The sequence below is a fragment of the Ascaphus truei genome, chromosome 5 (genome assembly GCF_040206685.1).
Source record: "Ascaphus truei isolate aAscTru1 chromosome 5, aAscTru1.hap1, whole genome shotgun sequence".
Taxonomy (NCBI): Eukaryota; Metazoa; Chordata; class Amphibia; order Anura; family Ascaphidae; genus Ascaphus; species Ascaphus truei.
Window position 1 is genome coordinate 148,535,454 of NC_134487.1, and position 24,287 is coordinate 148,559,740.

The window sequence follows — 24,287 nt, forward strand, 5'->3', positions numbered from 1 at the left end:
TAAATACTGTATGTCTTCTGTCTACCCCTTTTCTATCAAAAGCCTTCTCCCTCCTAAAACCTCTCTCATTCACTGCCCTACGCACTCTTGAATGCCCTTCCCATCAACATCAGACTGGTACCCTCTCTCTCCACCTTTTAGGCTCATCATAAAACACACATCTCGAATGAAGCATTTGGGTAGCTCCGTTGGCTACTGCAATATATCTCATATGCATTTACCATGAATCCTTGCAGATGCACTTACAGGTACCATAACACCCTCCCCACTGTCTCTGTAAGCTATGCCTATTTACTCCCTAGATTGTAAGCTCTTTGGGACAGGGACTCTTTTTCCTAATGTTTACATTTAGTCTGAAGCACTTATTCCTATATAATGATGTCTTATATTATCTTGTCATGGTATTACTGCTGTAAAGTGCTATGTACATGGATAGCGCTATACAAATAAAAACATGCATACAGTAAATAATCAGTGAATAATAAATAAAAAGGTTAGGGGATGAGTAAAGTTAATATTGGTTTTTTCTCAGTTTTTACTTAACAAGATACCTGCCAGAATAATCCAGATCACCCTGTCTGATGTTGATCCATCCTGATTTGCATACTCTCCAACATGTCACAAATTATAAAAGGTTCACATGCGTATATTAGACCCCATCCCCTCTCATAGACCCCCAACACCCCTCATACAGACCACCAATATCCCTCATACAGACCAACAACGAACCTCATAGATCCCTAACCCTCCAACTGTACCTTTTTAGCAGGTACACAAAATGTTGCTGTGTCTTGTAAGACCAGTTGTACTTGTTAAACATACCTGTTGTGTGTGGTAAGGTGCATAGGTTAGGGGACTTCAATTGAAACTGCTAGAAAGTAGCTCCATCCAGCAGGAGAACAGAAACTACAGTACCTATTTGTATGTGTAAAGTGTGCACCCCCATAGAACCCATATCACCTCTCAGACTCCCAAAACCACTCATATACGGTAGACCCCCCCCCCATCACTCCTCATAAAAACCTCCACCCCTAAGATATTTACAGATAAACAACATAAACCAGGGAGTCCAAAGCGGCAGTTCTGAGAAGGCTGGGCAGGTAGGGGCATAGGAGCCAGGCCGCAGGTGCAGACCAATTTGGTCACCTCCACCACACAGCAGTGTTCTGTAATGTTTTTTTGGGGTTTGTATTTTGTAAGCTTCTGATTGCTTGTACGTTTTCAGGGTATGTTTTAGATTCCCTGATGGTAATTCTTTTTTGCAAAATGTCATCTTTATGGAAAATACACTTTTACTTGTTTACTTTGATGCCAAGTTCCTTATTTAAGTCTAGGATTTTTGCAAGTGTGTTATAATGGTCTTTCATTGTCTTCCTGAAAATTATAATGTTATCCACGAAGACAATTACTTGGTTTACGTTTGAAAGTAATTCTGTCATTTACCTAATATTTGCAGAGAACTAGTAATTCCAAAAGGCAATCTCGGGAAACAAAATCTCCCAAAAGGTGTGATAAATGCTTTTCGTTTGACACTCTGCTCAGCTATGGACATTTTTCAATGTTGGGAGTATACTTGTATGGGTATATCTCCAAACTCCCACCTATTTAATCTATTCTTTGTACAAGGCCAATTTTAGCAACAACACAATAGTTGAGCAGAATTCTCTTCCTTTAACTCATACACGGAAACTTGAAATGCAGTCCATTTCTATACAATTTAATTTACCCCCTGGACTAACAAGAATTGCATGAGGTTAGCTCTTTGGGTTGATGCAGCAATAGGGCTCCTAAGATATGGCTGTCACATCTGTCCCAAAATCAACAATGGTCCCACAATAATCTACCATGGCCCCTCCATGCAGGTTCATTATTTTTGCATTTAAAGCTGCAGTTCAGTCTTTTTTTTTTTTTTTTTTACATTTATATTTTTACTTCAATAGTTTCATGTGTGCAATCTCTAATTACCTAAAGAACAGTATAGCTGCAGCTCAATTCGTTTTCCATGTATTGATAGGTCGAAATTTGGTGACATATTAAAAGCTGGCATTTGTTTATAATCTGCTTGACTGGCAGTGGAAGCTCATGAATATTCATGAGCATTCATGCACTGACAAGTGCTAGAGGGAGGGCAGGGCTGACAAAGGGTTGTGCCAGACTTTGTGACAGGACATGAAAGGGCAGTGCCTTAGCAAATGGCTGTTAAAATAGAATACAAGAAAATTGGTCTTTCAAAGTTGTTTTTTTAAAAACAGAAAATGCTAAAAGTATTTTTTCTTACTACAGAACTGATTTATTAAAAAAAACAAACATGCAGGATATTGACTGAACTGCAGCTTTAATGAAGCACAGGATAAATATATCCTGTTCTACTGTGATCAGCTCTTGTACCACCCTCTTGCTGTATGACTGCAAAGTATTACACTTTAGTAGCATGTTTTCTGCGTTGAGCTTCTCTAGCAGGGAAGTGTCTCGTTGTGCTGTAAAGCTTCCCACACATAGTGCATGTAAACTGAAAATGGCATTTTGGACAATTGCTATGATATATAGCAGAAATGATATATCGGGGTTCGTATCTGGGTTGTGACTTGGCAGTAGATGCAGGGATGTAGTTACTTTTTGTGTAGTAGTTGCTCTTGCCTTTAGTACGTTGGTGTCTATGAGTTACTTTCTCCACTTTATATTCAAACTGCCTCTGCTCCATGATTTGAGTTGTAATCAGCTGTGACTGAAGTGCCATTTCAATTGCTTTCTGAAGGGTTAAGTCCTCCATCAGCTGCATTCTTTCTGATAGCCTTTTATCTAATATTCCCTCCAGTAATGTTCCCTTTTCCCTGAAAAAGGCACAGTGCTCTGCTAAATCACACAGGTCTTATAAAGCACTCTCCAGGCTTCTGAGACCTTTGATAAAAACAGGCTCTCTCGTACAGTGTATATCTATCTATCTATCTATCTATCTATCTATCTCGATATATATATATATATATATATATATATATATATATATATATATATTTAATATAAAAAAAATTGTGCATTAAACTTGGTTAGAGCAGCTTCATAATAATTTTTATGGTGGTTGTCATCAGCCATGATGAAGGATTTTAAAATATCATGTGTAGTTTTCCCATGACATAAAGGAGTGAACTTACTTGCACAGGACATTTTCCTTATGTAGCTCAGTAGCTCAGGTGCAGTAAACGGTGTCATATTTTAAAGTTCTCGGTATGTAGGAAAATTGGGACTTCTGACACCATGTCATAAGAAGTGCTACACCTAGGCAGCCATTTTATATCTGTAATTAGCCTGTACAAGAAGACGCCCAGCCTACTTGTACAACAATAACAATGCCGCCTAGTTTCTACACATTCTGTACTGTATATCTGCAATTAACTTTCGTTTATCAACGTACCACACAATGTTACCTCCCTTGTGTAATAACAACAACATTCTGTGTCTGAAATATTTTTTCCCTACATGATAACTACTTTATTATTGCTGCTAAACCAACATTGGTATCCATTATGTGACAAGAAACCAGGCCCTTATTCCTTATGCTGTGAAACGCCCTCCCAGTACTGGAGAAAATCTCTGCTGCATTCAGATGAGTGGGATTGAAATATTGTCCAGCGCATAGAAGCAGATTCACAGCATCATGAATAAAGTTCCAAGGCACAGATCCACAAAGCTCAGTTAACTCAGGCCTTGTACCATGACGTTATCTGAAACAGTAATGAGGTTAATGCATATCCAGAAAGCTAATTCTATGCAAAAAAATCCCACAAAAAACAGCCGAAATAAAGCTCATTAGCATAGGCTTATCAACACATTATCGTAATGCAATATTGCATATTTATGTTAGCATATTTCCTAGGAGTATCGGGTATGTTCACAGGTGTTCACAGCAGTCTCTCTTTCCAACCCATGTTTTAGGGTCTGGGTTGGAGTAACGCAACCCTGTATGATATAATGTATGATGTAACGTTATGTGCCTGCGTGTATCTTAAAAGCAGCAACGCATGTGAAATCTTATAAGTTTTTTTTAAAATAAATCAGTTCTCTAGCATTTGATAATAGGGAATAGTGTTCTTTTTTGTTTGTTTTTAATCCACTCTTAATGCCTTTTTAAATTTGTTTTAAAGCACCCGTTGATTTCTATAGCAGGTTTTAGTCCACCTCTGAAGCAGTGAAAGATCTTTGTAACATTTTCCTATTTGGGATTATTAGTTGCAAATGTTCCCAGCAGTTTGAGCTGTAAACTGTAACAATAGATAATGTTACCTTAGTAATACAAGGATATATTGTAGCTGCTGAGTTACACTGACTGAAGCAGCCATTATGTTTGGCACACAATCAGGATGTGGACAGATTTATAACAGGAGCACAAAACGATTGCCAGTTTAGGTAAGAAAGTAGAATTATACATTGTCACATGCATTATATATAAAAATAATGATAAAAAGTTGGAAAATGGTATTGCTGCTTTAAAGGCCTTTAGTGGTTATGAGATGTCAGGGTACACACCTTTTTTTGCATCTCATTAGCACTAATGGCCGTTATACCGTAGTTAACGCAATGCTGTTTTTAGGAGAAAACATAAATGAGCGATATATTATTTTCCTGTGAAGATACTGTACACGTTTAGGCTTTAATGTGACGCTAACTTAAGTAATAATGTTAAGTCTCTTAACAGAGCTTTGTGGATCTGGGCCAAAAGAGATACCTCAAAAATTACTGGGGCTCAATAGAGAAGCTGGGAAAAACAAGGGAGACAAATGAGGTGGTGTTAACAGGTAGAGAGACGTCTACAGATAAACACAGAGAAACTGAAAGCAGCAAATGACAAATGTTTATGAGACCGAAGGGTGAAAACCTTGTACAGCTTCAAGAGATTGATACAGTATATCACTCAAAATTGTAATCTGGTTGCCTCCATTCGCAAGAAAGGAAAGAGCAGTGAAGCATGCAGAAGACAATAAAGTAGAGATGGTGACAGAAAAAGGAAGGGTTGTAATATACTGTACAGTAAAATAAGAAAGCAATAAAATAGAGTGTGACAGAAACGTATGTGATTTAGTGACAGAGAGAGAAAAGTAGCCTGGGCAGTATAATAACAGAGGGAGATGGAAAGAAAGATAGGGGACGAGGAGAGGTACAGTAACTGCAGGTAATTGCCAGGACAAATGGAAGGGAAATATTGGCGCGCTAAGTGAAATAAAGTGTTACACAACAAGCTTATAAAAATATGAAATATTACAGTGCAATATCAGTGCGCCTTAACAGGAGAAAACTATTTCTCAACCTTGTATATCTATAATAAACCCACAAAAAAGTGTTCATATATTCACAAAGGAAAAAAGACACGTTATAGGAAAAAAGTGTCCAAACTAAGTCCTTGATACATCTGTACGTACAGACACACTGAGATATATACAATTATATACACAGGCTTGCACATGCACACTACATGTGCAAAGATACACATTAGCTTATGGAGCCAGTGATTCAGATAGGAATCGGTTAACTGTAGACAAATGGAGTGAGGGAGCGGGATGCCACATATGCAAAAGAGAAGAATAACACAATAGTGCAACACAGTAGACTGGATGATGAAAACACAGGAAATCTGCAAATGTTGTACTCACATACGTGTGAGCAAGTAAAGCAAGTCACACTCAATAGTTGTACAGGAACTGCAGTCCAACGTAGGAGGCCCTCTGGGCGTAGGAAACGTGTAGGGGTGTACTAGGACAGAAAATGGAGAGACACCATAGCGTAGACTGTATACAACATGAATTTAATAAAAGAAACTCACAAGTGCGCACTGTATACAGTCTACACTATGGTGTCTCTCCGTTTCCTGTCCTAGTACACCCCTAAATGTTTCCTACGCCCAGAGGGCCTCCTACGTTGTTCTGTAGGGAAAAAGAAGACATTTTCCATGTTTGAAGGTTGAGTGGGATCTTTTACTGTTTTTTGGGTTTGTACATCACGCTGGGTTATAATATCATTTCGGTTAGCCTTCTACCACTGGGGGTCATTGTTTGCCTTATTCATTCTCACTACTTTGAGTCTTTTGCCAGCTATACTCACCGGAGCGCCAGACCGGTGCTTTTTGTATTCAGGAATCGGTTAACTCCCCTTGCTGCAGTCTAATGGCCTGCCCAGGAAGAGTTTAATCAAATTCTAGCTAGGGGGGGGGGGGGGGAGTTGCTTTAGATTAGGTTTTAAACAGTAGTACCAATAACGGAATAATTAGGAACAACAAGACGGAAACAAGACGCTGGAGCCCAGTGTCTAAGCACCCATTTGTCTCCCAGATCCCTTGGCCATTAAATCAGCTCAAAGTGCAAAGCAAAGGATGCATGGTGTGGATCAAAAAGGACCATGAGCTGTAAACAGAATCCCCGACATGGGGTGCGGGGGGGGGGGGGAGCTGGGACAGGTTTCCAAAGCCAGTAACTCTGGGGGGGGGGGGCGGCTGGCTGATGCTGGAAGTTCGGCCTGCCGGAAAGTTGGGACTAACATCCGTATTGGGCTTCCAGAGCCTTTCTATGCCCTCAACTCTCCGCAGCGGTGGGCCTTCCTCTTGGGGGATAAATATAGTGGAGGAGTGAGATAGATAGAGGGGAGGGTGAAAGTGAGAGATACAGGGGAAGGGGGTGAGAAAAGAGAGATACGTAGAGTGAGGGAGATTTGAGAGAGAGAGTGGAGGGAGTGAAAAAGAGATGGGAGAGAGTCAGAGAGGGACAGTGTGAAAGAGAGAGGGGGAATGTGAGAGTAAGAGTGAGAACTGGGAGAGAAATAGAGGGGGGTAGAGATGGAGAGTGACACGGGGCAGAGTGAGAAAGACAAGAGGTGAGGGAGAAAGAAGGAAAATGAGAGAGGGGGAGTATAAAAGAAAGAGGGACATGCATGAGAGAGAGAGAGAGAGACAGGGGAGAGAGAGAGAGAGAGAGACAAGGGAGATAGAGAGAGACAGGGGAGAGAGAGAAATGGGGGAGTGAAAGGGAGTGGGAAAGTGAGTGAAGAAGAGTGAGAGAGAGAAGGAAGTATTAGAGAAAGAGAAGGGGACTTGCAGGGCCGCTTCCAGGGGGTTTTGAGGCTGTGGAGGCCTCAGGAAAGCTGTCAGCAGCCCTGACAATACTTCCCCATGTCTGGCCATAGGATAAGTCTCCACTCGTTGGTCCCTCATAAACCCTACAGTAAACACTGTGCCCCTGGATTGTCAGACCCGGAACTGAACTGACCAGATGAAAGCTGTTTGTTTGTATACTGTTCAACAAATCCCCATTTGGTTAAGTTACAGTACAGTCAGCTTTTAGTCCTTCTACATCCTGCCCAGGTCCAAAAATACAGTTAGTAACCCAACGGTCCTGCCAAAGTGCTCTGACCACACAGATACTGTAGAGCTACACTTTTACATTGGTACATACTGCTGAAATTGCAAGCCAGGGCCTTTTTGCTTATATGGGGATTATGCCGCTGACTACTAAAAGGAAGCAATGTAAAGAGGGTTAAGGCTGCACTCCACAAATAAGATAAGATAAAGCATACAGTTTACCAGTGCTGCCGGTTCAAGGAAGTACCTGCCAGAAAAATCCAAAGTTAACTTAGGAAAAAAGAGGGATTCAGCGGTCCACGGATTTCTAAATAAAGAAATTTGTGTGCCACACAACGTTTCGACCAACAGGTCTTTCTCAAGTGCCTAGTCACTTGAGAAAGACCTGTTGGTCGAAACATTGTGTGGCACATACATTTCTTTATTTAGAAATCCGTGGAGCGCTGGATCCCTCTTTTTTTCCTACTGAAAGGAAGCAGCAGAAAAAAAAGCATTTAAATATCGTAAAATGCAAACTAGCAGTATACTCATATGTAATGGTGGTTCCCCCCCTTTCTGGGAGATTTCACCATTACAGGTGTGGTGTGGAGCATACCTGCTGGCTTACATTAGATATGAGTCTCCTGCAGTGTTGTGGAGGAGAACAGGACAGACTTCTGAGGTAGGAACTGATTTGTTCTCACAGTGACAGCGTGAGCGCCTCCATCTCTTGCAGGCTCCAGGGACTTGGGGACAAGCCCTGCAGGAGAACTTACTTCCTCTCCCCCTGATAGATTGTTGTCTCAGGCAGGAAGATATCTTTGAACATGATCACTTTATTTAGTGCACTGGCAGAGGGAACAGCATACACAGCATACTTCACTTAGTGGGGCTTCAATCTCAGGATGTACCCTGGACCTTCACTCCAGGCCAAGGGGCCCTGAAGCAGTCCTTGCTATTCCCTTACTACCTGGTGGAGTAAGGGGTATAGTCTCCCATCCACTCCCCTAGGGGAGGGAATACAGATTGGCAGAACCCTGCACAATTGTTAGGGTAGAGCAGCCTCTCTCAAGGAGGTAGAGGCACTAACTAAATTAGCAGTGCAGCTCCTTAAGTACGAGGGAAGCCGGTACCAGGTCTGAATCCAGTGATTGGACACACACAGGCCTAGTCCCACCGCCTCCCCTGTCACTCAAAGAAACTACTATGAGTGTGGAAAACCCATGATAACCCCTGGCAGGCCTGCTTTTACCAGGACTTACTGCCAGGGAGGGCAGACTTTGTAGCCAAGGAAACCAGCCTGGCTACACATATATTCAGACTTGCTCATTAAAGTCACCCTTGTTTAAATTATAACCGTTTACACTAACATGTGAATTAAATGCAGCAGAAACACCTTGCAATATTGTCCAATTGAGATGGCAACAGTACATTGGAGGTCGTCTAATGGCAGACTTAACCACACATTTTATAAGTACTCGTCCTGTTTTCTAACTTGTTTAACTGTATTAAAGTTATGATTGTTTAAAAAGGGTAAAACTGAAGGCCATCATGCTGCTACTTTTGTAACATTGTTTATGATACAGGAAGCTCCATGTATCATCAATGCAATTTCACATAACTTCAAACTTGCCATAGAATACATAAAGAGACAATGTGACTAAAATATCTGGCAGCATAGACACTTCTGGCCATGTATCATTGCTAAAGAAACTGAGTCTCACACGATTAAAAATAATAATAATAATTACACTCTTATCAAACGTCCCCTCCTGCTGTGAATAAATAGTCCTTCATAAATAACATTGCATGAAGTGACAGGAGGTCAGATAAGAGATCCGGAAAACTGAACATGGCAGAGGAAACCATGAACTCCATTACTTGGATTATTGTATTGATATTTAGAGCTTTCGAGATGTACAGTATTACCTTTCATCAGGTGTCTCCAAACTCAGTCCTCAAGAGCCGCACCCAGGCCGGCTTTTATGGATATCCCTGTTTCAGCACAGGTGGCTCAATCAGTCTTTGACTGAGCCACTGATTGAGCCACCTGTGTTGAAACAGGGATATCCATAAAAGCCGGGGCCTGTTGGTGGCTCTTGAGGACTGAGTTTGGAGACCCCTGCCTTACATGAAAGTATGTACATGAAAGGTGTTCTTATTTGGGATACAGACTGTCTTTAAAGATTGCTGCAGAATGGCAGATGATTTAAAACAGAAAACGCCATGTATTTTTGCGATGCGGGTTTAAGATAGGATCATGTGACCTTAAATGTCACTTTTTCTGCCTGCACTCATCTGTTAAAATTAATAAAGAACATTTTACTAGCATCTACCAGAGCTTTATGGAGTCAGGAATAAATAAATAAAGAAGGATTGGGGACAGTGGTATTTTTGTTGTCTGATTTTCTAATTGTGTGATTAACCTACCCACAATGAAAAGTGATTGGTATTGATTATTGACAACATTACCATTTGCCAATTTTTCAGAGCTCACACACAAACTAGTAGGTATACACATTTTTAAAAAAGTATGGTTAGATTAATAACAACGTTGCAAGGGAAGAGATGAGCATTTACATCTCCTTAAAAATGAAGGGGCATGCAGCACTCTATAAAAGGACAAATTGGCAGAAACTGTTTACCATTTGAATAAAGATAAAAGATTATGCAGAGTGATATATATATCACAGAAACATATACAGAAAAGCAGCACACGGTTTTGTGGGTGAGCCTTCGTCGGGTGCACCTTTTTTTTACCTGACAAATGCTAACCTTGTGCTGATTTTCTGTATATATATCACTCTGCATAATAAATCTTCTTTCTTTATTCAAGTGGTCAGCAGTTTCAGCCAAATTTTCCTATTTAGTGTTCTGCAGGCCCCCTCGTTTTTGTTTCATTCCGGATAGGTACACGGGTCACCATCCTTCCTGTACTAGCACCTTCCTAAAATGCTGAATTATCTCCTGCCATGGAGATTCCAAATAAAGCATCATCATGTACTTTTAAAGTCCAAGGTGCCCATCTCTTCACTTACAACATTGTAAGTTTGAGTGCCAGAGCCGGTAGTCGCGAGATGCGAGCATCAAAATCGATTGACTTTCAGCAATATGTGACAAAGAAAAGAAGTGCACAGGTCTGACCTTATCTTGACATTAATGACACAAAAACAGGCTCAGAGATTGTTTCATATTTAACTTGCCTTCTAGTCACAACATTAGTGGTTTGTGTGAATGTTCTGTTCCATCCCTGGAATGGTCTACTTTACTAGGAAAATATTAAATAAGACTAGTTAAAGATGTAGCCAACGGTATTGCACCCACTCATAATGCAGAATATTGCGTTACAATGCAGAATATCATTGATTTTCCATAGGATTCAATGCCAGAGTATATCCCACCTTGACACCAGCGGATGCGATACCTTTGGCTGCAACTGTAGGATTATACTTTTAATGGAAAAAGAATGGTCCAAAGAGGGTAAATGAGGGGAAGAACACAATTGTTCATAACATATATGGTTTGTTTTCATTGAGATAATATTTGCTCATCACTGTTAACATGCGTGTTCTGCTTATTTCTGGAGACAGTTCAGCAAATCTTGCAACCTCTGAGAGTCTTTGAACAAAACACCTCAGGGCATGGGCTCACCCACAAACACAATTAGGGAAACTGGAACGCACAACTGGCATAACTTTAAAATCGGTTTGGCGACAAACATACTAAGCAATATAATAAACCATTCTCGTGCCAAGATGTAAGCATCTGTCACCTACGATATAAAGTATTTATGTATAGCTTAGTCTAGCTTGGGATGACCAATTATCCCTCACTTTCCTGGAATGTCCCAACTTTGAGAACATACAGTATCTTGGTTATTTTCTTTGGTAGTACCAAGTCCAATTATTTTGTTGAAACATACATCTGAAATCTGAACGTTCTGTAAGTGTTATACTAATCATATTCCCATTGCTGCTCTTATACAGTACGCATGACATGTTTTATTTGCACAAAAATATAATATAAATATAATACTTTAACAACAATAATATACAGTGCAATCAAAGTGCAGACTGCTAATGTGCAAACATTTTGTAGACTCCCAAATAAACCATGCATGCAGAACTGTCCAACAATGTCAGCTCTTACTTCTCTAGTGGACTCCTGACAGACTCCAGAAGGAAATTGTGACTTACTGTAGTTCCCCTTTGCATATTATCATAAAGTATGGACCGTACCTGTCATTGCAGACAGGAGACTTTAAAAGATTGTTTTTTTATGCAGATTAACTTCAGTTACAGAGGGTCCTGCCACCTCCATGGCCACGGAACCTCCGCACCGACAGACCACGTGACTGCTCTTCAGAGATGTTACGTGATCCCTTCTGGGTTCTGGCTGTCGGACTTTCAGTGCAGTTTGCGCTCGATTGCGAACAGCTGCTAAAAAAACTAGCAAAGCCATGCCGTACGTCATAAGGACCTCTGTGTTGGCACTTTAAGGACACATGCACTACGTCATTAGGGCACTGAATGTGTTAAGTGGACTATACAGCTGAGCAACCTCATGTAAAGACCATTGTTTGCATAAACCTGGAAGGATCCAGGATCCATGGTTTGTTGGAACTGAAGATACAGACTGGCAAGATCTCCCATAAGCGAATGGTCATTAATGATAATTTTATTTTTACTTTAATGGTTCTACCCTCAATCAGGTTCAAACATTGGTATTCCTTTATTAACATTTATAAGGGTATCCGCCTGAACATCAGGCTTGTACTGTACTATGATCTCCATCTGGGAAAAAAGTTGCAGGGAAGCAGGAATACATATACTATCACAACACTATTATTTGTGGCTGCTTACCAAAAAATTGAAAATATAAAAGTGGTTAATCCATGTCATAATTGTATGTGCATTATTCATTTTAAAAGCACAGGCCTGTCATTAGTACGCTACGTTATATTTCATCCCAAGCTGGTTGGGAAAGATAGAAGCGCTGAGCTGTTATTCCTGCCTTGGAACCTACCAGCGTGAAATTAGAAGTCCTGCAGCATAGCAGAGGTTTCTAGCAACACCTATTAGGTAAAATCTGAAGAAGGGATTGAGCCAAACAGACCAGAGAATTTTAACCCCTTGACGGTTGCAGGGGCCTTACAAGTCACTTTAGAACAGGCAGCATCAAAGAAATTGCTCACAAAACCAGTGAGCTAATTTTCTTAATGCTTGTCAGAGGTGGACATACAGTGTAAACATGTTACTAACCTTGGGCTCGATTTACAGTGTAGATGTAGTTACTGGACAAGAATAGTGGTGGCGTTTTTTTGTGCTGTGCCATCAGAGTTATTAGCAGCTGATCTTGATGTGATAATGAGGGCTTAGATGTGCGCTATTGACTATGTGTAACTGTAACGTCTTTTGCAATGATCCACCTACTGTATGCATAATAATTAAGTCTGCGAAACATTCGCGCTTAAATGCATCATAAAAATTAGATTTTTTGGGGACTAACATCTGTCTGCAACAACTGAGCCCAGGCGGAAGGAAGCAGCCATGCATCTAGTAGGGGGATCGTTGGAGGGATCACTGTTCTAATATGTATTTTAGATGGGGAAGCTAACAAAGTACAATTTGTGCATGACCCAAAACATTGCATGCTTTTCATTTACTTGACTCTAATGAATATCAAAGATGTTTATGTCAGTTTGAGCATTGTTATGTGCCTTTCTAATCCATGACTAGTGAGGAATGGCAATGTTGATAGATTTAGCAAGCAAGATTAGATATTGGTGTAATTAGAGACCTACTTCGCAGGATACACTATTCTCTGTACACAGTTCCTTCAGAAGATTGTTTGCCCAGGTGATGATGAACATATGAAACATATGGAAATTCTCAGTTCATAGGGTTGCTAAATATTTCCTCTTATGTGATCACTACTATTTGTCAGAAGAGCTTACTGTAGGTTCTCTCTACTCTCCTTGTTTACAGAAAGCCTGTGTATCAGACACCCTGTTAGTGGTTGGGGGGTTCCAGTTAACCAGTGTTGCCAACTTTATGTCATTAAAGATTCTAGTCCATGTCTGTTTTTCCAGAGTTTCTAGAACATTATTGATGCAGACCAGAATGTTACTGTTCTCCTAACCCTGATCATTTATAGCAGGGGTGGCCAATTCCAGCCATCAGGGGCCACTAACAGGCCAAGGATCAGGGATATCCCTATTACCTGGACTGTTGGTGGCCTTTGAGGACTGGAGTTGTCCACCCCCGATTTATAGCATGCACATAAAAGGGGACCTTCTCCAAATATATTATCTGACTGGTGTACCTGGATTGGTGCATTGGATAGGGACTCAGCCTTCTCAATGATGGCAGGATTACTGGAGCTGATGAGAACTGGGGTGCCGATTTCAGGAGTCTGCCGATGAACTGGAGAATGAACCATCTTGTTGAAAGTATTTAGGGCATTTGTAATCGAAAACTGCCTTGGGCTTTTTCTCCTTCCTTCGGGCGTCCTGCGGATCGTTGGAGACTCTGAAGCTTTAGCCTTTGAAGGCGACTTCTTTAATAGAGAAGGAATGCCAACTAGATTGTTGTTTCTTTTGTTTTTGCTTGATTCTAGTAGCTGCTTTGCTGTATGGTTTTGCTGCAAAGAAAATACAGGTGATTACATATACAGAAAGAAGAAAAATGGGAAAACACCCAACATCAGTGCATCAAAAATCATTGTGAGTTGTCTTTCAAAAAGGGGTTGTCTGAAAATGGCTGTGTTATGTTTGTTATACATAAATGAAGGATTCTTTCATCAGTCAGGATAATGTATAAAGATAATAATAATAATAATAGCATGTTCTTGTATAGCGCTGCTAGTTTTACGTAGCGCTTTACAGAGACATTCTGCAGACACATGTCCCTGCCCCGTGGAGCTTACAATCTATATTTTTGGTGTCTGAGGCACAGGGAGATAAAGTGACTTGCCTAAGGTCACGAGGAGCTGACACCGGGAACTGAACCAGGTTCCACTGCTTCACACACAGTGCCAGTCAGTGTCTTTACTCACTGAGCCGCTCCTTCTCCAAAAGATCTTCTTTTGTGAGTACATCTCTTTTGATATGTGATTGGTGGTGCAATGCAACATATAGTGCCGTGTCTCGATTGGGCGAGAAAGTGGGGATATGGGACGAGATTATTCCCCAAATTACGGGGTTGTACTCCGATGTTCTGTGTCCTTATCCCTTAAAAAAGCCTTATCTAGCTCACACCACGTAAATACAATAAATAATATACTGTTTGTCTTCAAGAATCACTTGAACATAGAAACTTTTAGAGTACTCACAAGATCCCTCCTGAGATGAGATCCGTTGGCATGCTCCTGGCGCATCAATGAAAGCAGAAAAATAGAGAATAGCGGTGTATAGCAAAAAGACTGATCCCAGGGCTGGAGTGCAGGCAAAAGCTTACAACTTACTTTATTGGCACATGATTAAATGCTAAATAGGATAAGTACACGCGGATCGGTCATTTTGCTGTGCACTGCCATTCTGCATTTTTGTGATTACATATAGACCAGCATTTTCATATAAATGCTTTTTCACTAAATGGTGACAGTCAATCCTCATAGAGTGATGTAAGTCGCAATCTCTGCTTCGTGAATATGGGCCTAAGAGTGTCAGTGATCCCAAGTTATACATGACCTTGGTGTTGAGAGGTATTGTAGTGTAGCCCCCTGTAAACAGCACCAGCTATACCTATATCCTTCCTACTGTGGTAAGTCCTGTTAAGGGCAGGCACCAGTAGTGATCATGGGTTTTCCCCGCCTTCAGCCCTGACTTGATTGATGGAGGTAGGCCCCCTGACTCTGTGTGCAGGCAGAGACACAGGGGAGGGGTCTGCAGACATCATGATAGGCGGGGCTGTCTCTATTTAGTGGGCTGCTCCTGTGAGTCTGAGTGGAGTTAGTTCGTGCTGAAGCAAAGAGTTGGTGTGCTGAAGCCGAGTCTGGAGAGAGTGCTGAAGCAGAGTCTGAGCTTGGAGCATGCAAATAAGAGGAGAGACCCAGCCACCTTGAGTAGAGCTGATAGCACCATAGACCCGGTGGACCAATGCCCCTCACCCCAATGCTGGGGTGATGGGGAGAATCCATCCCCCACCCAGAGGATAACCTCTGAGGTGGGCAGTGGGGTATTGACGCCCCAGCCCAGACCATCCTGTCGGAGGATAAACTTGGAGGGAAGGAGAGGAGGAAAGACCTGTACAGGGAGAAGGGTTGAGTGATAAGCGGGACATTGCTGTTCAATACAGGTCCTATCCCACATCCCTGGGAGTATAGAGGATGGAGGCGCTGCACCACTAAAGCATGGAGGCTACTACTCCAGAAGCCTGGCCCTGTGATCCCCCACACCATCGCGGGAGACTCAGGCCCTCCTGTTCCACACAGGTACGCACCACTAAGTACATGTAATCCGCCCTCACACACCCTAGATATGTCAGATGAGTCTAGGGGGGGTGGGGAATATGGGTTACAGTAGTAAAAAAGATGCTAGGTATTTTAAAATGAAAAAAAAAAGTCATGTCATTTAGAAGATCTGTTTTCTCTAAGCTGCACCTTAGAAACAATTATCACTGTGCCTTATACAGATGGAACCATTGGTTCGGGCCCTCTCTATTTGCAGGTCTCGTACGGCATCCTCTCGCGCGCCACAGAGTCCCAGCACCAAGACTTAATGGCCCATCGGATTAACACAATGGGGGTCCCTGCGTTTGAATGGGACTCGCGCTGTGTGAATCCTACCAGGCTGCACCTGTCTGTAAGAGACGTGCACTAAGAGTGAGACTGAATCAGTCACTCTCCGTGTGCGCCTCTAACAGGAGATCGATGGGCTTTTATTTTATTTTAGTAACACAGTATTGTAGCAGGGGGTCTCTGAAGCTGAGCTGCATTCATTTCAGGTCGGGGGATCCCAAGCTTTCCGAGTTACAGGGCCCGTTATGGGCATGGTGCACCACTGTGCCAATCAATTGGTTTATGGGCATTTTTTTAAATTGAAATGTAATGTATTTTATTTGGTGCTTGTTTTTTTATTTGTAGCTTGCCCATTCATTGCCATAATGGCAAACCATGCCCATATTGTGGGCATGGTGTACCACTGTTCCAATCAATGGGCAGAGGGGGTGGGGGTAGTAGCCTGGGGGAGGGTGGTTAGGCCCCCTGGGTGGGTAGCGGGGGAGTTAACCCCTTAATTACCATAGTGGTTAATAACCACTAAGATGATTAAGAGGTTAGTGGCCAGTAGTTACAGTAGTTATTTTATTTAAAAGAAGAGAAAGATGTGGACGGCCTTCATTCTGGCAGGGTTAAGTGCAACTTTAATTTACTATATGCTGTCTGGGTAATGTTTTGGTTCTGTTTTATTTTTAATAGGAAAATGTGCTATTATCCAGATGTGGATAATAGGATTGGGATCATTACAGTACTGTATGTGCTGGGTGGGAGGGGGCTGAGTGGGAGGGGGGAGCTTGTTCAATGTATTGTGTTCTTTTTTGTATTGTAATGTAATGCTTATTGGGTAGAGGGGGTGGGTGAAGGAGGTAGCTTTCCCAGGGTGGGTGGTTAGGAGGGGTGGGTAGTGGGAGGGGTTAACCCTTTCATTACTGTAGCGGTTACTACCACTAGGTAATGAAGGGGTTAACCCTTCCTGCACCCTTCCCGATAGGCCTAACCACCCACCCTGGGAAAACTACCCCCTTCACCCACCCCCTCTACCCCCAATTAACCAGGTACTCTGGCTTCACTCCTTAATTTCCTTAGCGGTTAGCCACTAAGGTGATGAATCTGCTTTTATTTTATTTTGCTACCACAGTATTGAAGCATGGGGTCTCCAGAGCTGAACCGCATTACTTTCAGCCTCAGGGACCCCTGCTTCTCAAGATACAGGCCCTGGTATGGGGTGCCGGTATCCCCCTGCTTTAGTTAAACCTCCCGGTCACGTGGGCTGTGATGCAAGAGAATTTAAACATGGCGGGGATACCGGCACCCCATAACAAGGCCTGTAACTCAGTTAGTAGAGGGTCACCGGACCTTAAATTAATGCAATTCAGCACCGGAGACCCCCTGCTTACATACTGTATTATTAAAATAAAATAAAAGCTCAGCTTTTAGTGCGTGTTTCTTACTGACAGATGGAACCTGGTAGGATTCACACAGCGCGAGTCCCATTCAGACACAGAGACCCCCGCTGTGTTAATCCTGATGGGCCATTACAGCCTGCTATGGACTCTGCTGCGGAGTGCTTCCAAGGTTCCCTAGAATTTCCCGTGGTGCTGAGCCATAAGGTTACATCTGTATGCCATGGTGAATGTGTTGTAGGTGATGAGAGCGACTATTCATTTGTGGCTTCTTTTCAGTTTTTACTAGAGATGTGTGAAACTACCGAAAGCAAAATTAAGTTATTTAACATATTATTTTATTCTTGGCACAGCATTTTGCCAAACTTTAAAGGGCTAAAAATGTATCAGAAATCACACATTTGTAACATCAGTTCACTGTTTTGCCAGCAAATAGCAGCTCAGTCACAGTGCGCAAAGTTATTCGCCAAGCATTTAACGTTCGCGTAATATGTGAACTCCAATCCAGAACCTTCAATAAGGATTGCGCAGGAGATGAGCCCTATTTGATAGTTTCTATTTTAGCACAGTAACAGGTGCTCAACTCCAGTCCTAAAGCCCCCCCTCCTCCCCAACAGGTCAGGTTTTCAGGCTATACCAACTTCAGAGCATAGAATTGATCCAAGGATCCAAAGTACCCCAGTTATTGCACTCTATACATAAGAATTGATATGTATGGACATAAATAGCCCTTGAGTTGATATCTGAATGGTGATCATAATAGATCAGAAAGGACCAGCTTTTTAAAATAAAAAAAATAACAAAAAACGTTAATACATCCAAAATATACACAGTCAAATGAAGTATTTACAATAGAAAGTTTGTTTAAAAATCCTCTAAATGTCGTGGTGATTGAAAACAGAGCCACTCAACTAGTGTATACATATACATAGAGAGTGAATGTAATTTATACAATATGTAAGCGATATATACAGTAAATATATATACAGATAGGAGCAGCTAAGTAATTGATAGCCTTCAAATAAGTTCTATAAAGATTGGATAGGTAGTGGATAGTGCATTGATACAGTAGTATGTAGTGTATAAGTCTGAGTTAGATATCATATATATTCAATAATTCCAATAAGTGCCTATAACACACTGTATCCCCTAATTAAATCCTAAATCCTATCCTGATTACCAAATATCCAAAATATAGTGACTCAAGGTAACGAATTGCAGTATCAGCATTCACTCTAGTGGATAAGTATAATGGCAATGGCCCCACTGGGCTGGTACAAAGATTTAACACGCTTGTGCATATACAGTCCTCGCTTCTAAGCTGATGCTACCAGCCACAATGATAAATATAGACGCACAGTACCGCCATGTGTACTGCTATTACTTATGATAAATAGCACTTAAGTGAGCACAGCACATCCGTGCAGGAGCAGCGCTGGGTCACACGCCGTTTGCCAATTACCATGGAGGGTAAACACACTGCACTCTATATAGCATAGTTAGTAACAACAGAGAAAGGTCAGTGTAGGAATAGAAAGTGACATAAACATAAACAGTAGAGGCCACAAAGTACCAGTAAAGAAAGTTGAATGCTCCTATACAAGGCGTATCTCGAATCAGTCGTCTATCTGAATCACCACTTCACAGACGTCACATAACGTGACACCCTCTTGCCGATGTACGTTTCGCACATAAGACGTGCTTCATCAGGGGTACGAGTCTAAAATGCTGATCACTAGACTTCAATATATACCAAAAAGTTAAAGAGAGGCATCATCCTGCCAGCCAATAGTAGCTTTGTTATACTCCACATGCACCTTACATTTTATTTAGGTTTCATTAATATTAGGACATTATAAGGTGAGCGTCTCTCTCTCTCTCTCAAATGTAAATGTACATGGACTTAATGTTTGGCAAACCACTTGCTAACTTTAATTCGTAATTAGTCGCAATTATTTTGCAGCTGCGAAGCTGCTAATTTTGCATGGTTTGCAAACTAATGTAAAAACTTTGAATATTACTAATTCTGACAGCATAACCATTGTAAATAGCTGGTCCAAGAGTTCAGTCTCCCTTGATCTTTGATTAACACTAATAAATCCAGCTGTATTTAGGCACAGTAAAACATTTTTTTTACAGTACTGTATGTTCTTTGACTGATTTTTCTAACAATATTTTCATTATGTGCAATCTATGATACTTTAGTTTGAAAACATACCCTTTTGCTCATACTTAAAAAAAAATATTATCATTAAAAGGATTTGCTCGTTGTGAATATGTTGAGACACGCCAGGGATATTTGCCTTTCACTTTTTATTCACAATTAGTATACAAATGCCTGTCTTTTCTTCTTATTGACAGCAACAAGGGCACTTCAATAGGTGTGTCTCCCAATGACATGTTTGGCTTTAATGGTTTTCACCCACTGTATTGTACTCCTCCCTGATGGAGAATGCAGGAAGGAATGTCTCTGCTTTTAGCATAGTGAAAGGGTTTACTGGAGTTCTCATGTACAGTAGAACAAGTCGTTGACCAGAACAGATCATTATTTCCTTTCAGAGAAGGTCTTGTTACTCTATTCACACCTCTACAAACGGGAGGGGGAAAATGCCCACTTGTTCTCCCAACTTGCCTTCTGCCCACTTGTCATCCACTCGCCGGATCACACTAATAATATCATCCTGCAAGGCACAAAGCATGTTTCATCACTTGAAGCTGTTCTGAAACATGCCTGGTCTGGATATGAGTTAGGCGAGTTGCATTATGACCCATTTAAATGTAGGTCACGAATGATAGCAGATGTGCTAAATACAGATTCAGTGACATTCTGACTTTCCTGCTACAGAATGCAGGGTTGAGCAATGCTCAGTAAAAGTCTAAACTAGTCATGCTCCGTATAATTATACAGAACAACATCATCATATTCAGTTTCGGGAAGTGATGGTGGACATTTCTCCACTTGAACATTAATGTTTTCTACATCTCAGCCTATGTAATACTCTTACTAAATGTTATTAAAAGTCATATTATATATTATTGTAAACTATTGCTGTAAGACAATATTTCATAACGGATTGATTATTTGTGTTCAGTCTTTACCTGTTTTATAAAACAATTTAATTGCCTGAGGGGCAACATTTCTAGCATCAATGTGATAACAAAATACTATTTCAAAATCCCCCTGTGTGAGGAAATTAGCCCTCAATGGCACAGATGTCTATTTTTTTTTTTAACAAAGTGCACAAACTTCTATTCAGAAGGTGCAGAGATTGTTGGGAATCACCCAAACTCATCCAGATGCTTCAAAATTCTAAGTAATTTATCATCACAAATTATTATCATTATCAATTGAGCAATACAGATTTCTCAGGTCCAAATTATAACCTGTAGTCATTTGCAGTCAATTAAAATGTTTGATGCATCACACTATGCTTGTTGCTGTGTCAAATTAAGCAAGTTTGTTGGTCAATTTTCTTATATTTGACACAAATTGTTTGCCAATGTAAGTGTTTTACCAGCTCAGACCAGACATATAACTTTTTATTTAATGCTTCTCCTATTGTAACTCTTGAAATTGTAACCTAACAAACATTACAAAACAACATCCAGGGTTAAGAAAATGCTCTTTCCATCAATTTTTCTCCAAAAAGCATCACCACCAAAATGTATATTCATTGAATATTTACATTTCAAGTAGTAAAATTGGGTGCCTATCCTTTCACTGGGGTAAGGACCTTAAATGCATTTCAGATCAACAGATCACAGAATCCATTCAGCAGTGCACTGATTAAACTATCACTAGATTATTTGACTGCTACATTTATATTTTGCTGTCCTGCACTGTACCTGGCAATGTGCTTTCTGACTTCATCTGACACCTGACTGTTTTAGCAGCATGCATTGAGTGAATAGAAAGCATGCAGCATGAATCCTGTGTGGGTCAGTTGGAGGAAACGTGTTAATCAAAACCTTACGTTTTTTTATTGACACCCTCAACAAGGATAAAAAGAACAGAATGAGATGTAAAAATGTATCATCTTTTGTGCATTAAGTTACTAATCTTGTAAATCCTCTTGCTGCTCTTTATAGCCACTTTTAAAATTGCTTATTGGCACAAGCATGGCAAAATCAGAGTACATATTGCTCTCCTTATGTCAATATAACAGCAAATTGAAAGTTGATACAGTACATATAGATGTATGGGACATTGTTTCCCCAGATAACAACATCTGCAGTTATAATTTAGGATACCACAGAATTTCCATAGGATTTAATGGTGCAGAATATGACAAACACCACCACCACCACCATATTCCACCATGTGGAACAATGTAACACCATCTTGTTCTCTTGGCTCATATTCCGCTAAATAATTCAATTAGTTAATTAAACCAATGAACACCATTACTATACCTTCATAAATGTCAGGCAATCCTTGTTTTCACCCCCTTCTTTGTCCTTTAGCTCAAAGTTATACAGGGCTTTGCACAGTGCAGGTGGCTGCTGGAACTGCTGCAGAACCTTCACTGAGCTGGCAGGGAAGATGCCGCTACCTCTGTTGACTTCTCCTTGGTACCAGTTCTCATCTACTTGCCTGCGCAGCACAATTATGTCTCCTTTATTGAAGGTCAGGTCGTTGGGTGCATAGCCTTTGTAATTGTTCAGGGCTTTAGCACATGGCACCTGTGGGAAGAAACAGAAAACTGGCTTTATTAATCTATGGTAAATTAGGTTTCAAACATAGGGTCATACAATGTTAATTTTGCATTAAAAATTATTTATACAATCACTGTTATCTCTTTATGGTTAAGGGAAGTGTAAGAATCTTACAAACCATGCTACAGTATGGGATGAATGAACTACACGAGTCAACGGTGCTAAGTCATAAGAGGAGCTTTACAGACAATCACCCTTTGGCAAGCATTGTTAAATCGACTTAAAGTTAAAGCAGGTGTAAGCACGGTAAATGGGAAGGAAAGGATTAGATACGGCCTATGGAAATGGTTATGGGACTGTATATTCCAGTTTTTGCCTTCAGTGTGGCAACTTTAAATCCGTACTGTGCAACATTAAAGGTTCAATTATTTCTACATACAATGGCTAACAAGGCCAGCTTACATTTCAGACCTGTGACACAATAGAATGGGAATTAAATTGTCACCGGATTTTTTTTTTTTTTAAAGCAAACAATTTGTGGGTAATCAATCCAAAAAAATGGAAGGAGCAATTAAGTGAATCCATTCTCTGTCTCACAGGCTGTGCGTTGCTTTGCTATATTACAGTAGATGAGAATAGTAGTAAATATGTGCTGTAGGTAAATGTATTATGTTGAAGAGCTGGTTACCATGACAATGCACAAAAAAGCAGCGCACACCCACCAGCAACACATGGTGGAGCTCTCATTGAAATACCAATGCTAAATCAGTCCAAAAACAATACAGTTCACCTACAGTATTACGTGTCCATGCTACTGGTCTGCATTTACAGTATATATTGATACATTCAGAGGGATATGCCAGTTCTGGTTGCTATTTGCATTTGCAATGCCATTTGCAATGGTTGTTGTTTTGCACCATTTCACTTAAATGTTATTATCTTGAGTTTCTTGTTTTAAAAATATTAGTTGCTAAAGTAATGTCACTGACAACCTTTTTATAACTACAGGTCCCAAGGCTTAAGGTGTAAGGCTATAAACTGGACACTTAAACTTTCTGTTAGCAGAAATTCTTCCTACATATTACATTCTCATTAATATGTCAACGCTGTGCATGTTGCTGTTTATACTTTGGATGTAGGTTGTGATAACTATAAGCAGACCAGTTTTAGAGTTCTTCATACTGTAGATGAAATCATAGTGTACAAAGCTTTCGAACCTTCATAGTTTTCTTCAGGTTGACTGTCAAGAAGAAACCTATGCGATTTTAAAGGCTCTGTACACTATAATTTAATCTATGAAGAACCCTAAAGTTGGTCTGCTAACAGGTATCACAATACCTACATTTAATTAAAAAAAATTCTGGACCAATATAGCTACTAGAACCTTGAACCTGATTACACTTTGAAAATTTAAATGAATGTATTATGCAAAAAAAAAAAAAAAACTCTGTGAAAATACACACCATAAACTAGTACAGATTGCTTGTAACTTCCACTTATGAAAAATGTAAAGAGCTGTTTCCAACTTACTACAAAATACTGTGGACTATCCTAATCATTTTATACAGTCAACTGATCGCATGACTACATTCCAATTTTTGCACTTCACAATTCTTCGTTTACGGCACAGCACTGAAACTGTTTGGATTGCTGAACCACACCCAGATATTTCATTGAGTTACACCAAGCACTCAACCATTGCATGCTGCTAGAAGATGGCATGATTGACATTTGGAACATGTTGAGCTTTGATATGCCTGAAAACATAAGATAGCACTCTGCAAAACCAAATGCCTACAGTATTTATGATTCCCAGATACCGTATACACAAACGTAAAAGAACAGCTCAATACAGGAAGACTTCAATACAGGATCCACTTCATTGTTTAATGTACAGCAGACACCACACATGGCAAAGTGAAGAAAAGTGAGATCTATCTTCAAAATATTTTGAGTAAGATACAGGAAATTAGCAATTTAAGCCAAGCAGTACTACAAAAAGCTCTATAAACTGTGCCACTCAAAATGACTGAGCCGCTGATTGACCCACCTGTGCTGGAGCAGGGATATCCTTAAGACCTGACCTGTTGGGGTTCCCTGAGGACTGGAGTTGGGAAACACTGGCTTAAATACTCCTACATACTTCCTACTGTACATGCGCTCGTCCTCGCCTGCCAACTGCAACCTCTACT

At 40.6% G+C, this 24,287-nt stretch overlaps 1 protein-coding gene across 1 annotated transcript in view; it reads right to left on the minus strand.

Annotated features, from left to right (window-relative positions):
* SH3RF2 (SH3 domain containing ring finger 2) overlaps positions 1-24,287 on the minus strand; it is a 105,600-nt gene that overhangs the window by 28,148 nt on the left and 53,165 nt on the right. The window contains exons 3-4 of the mRNA XM_075601037.1: positions 21,853-22,122; positions 13,643-13,960 (exon numbers count right to left, since the gene is read on the minus strand). Of these exons, the coding sequence (XP_075457152.1) occupies positions 13,643-13,960; positions 21,853-22,122 (588 nt within the window). The remainder of the gene's footprint in view (positions 1-13,642; positions 13,961-21,852; positions 22,123-24,287) is intronic.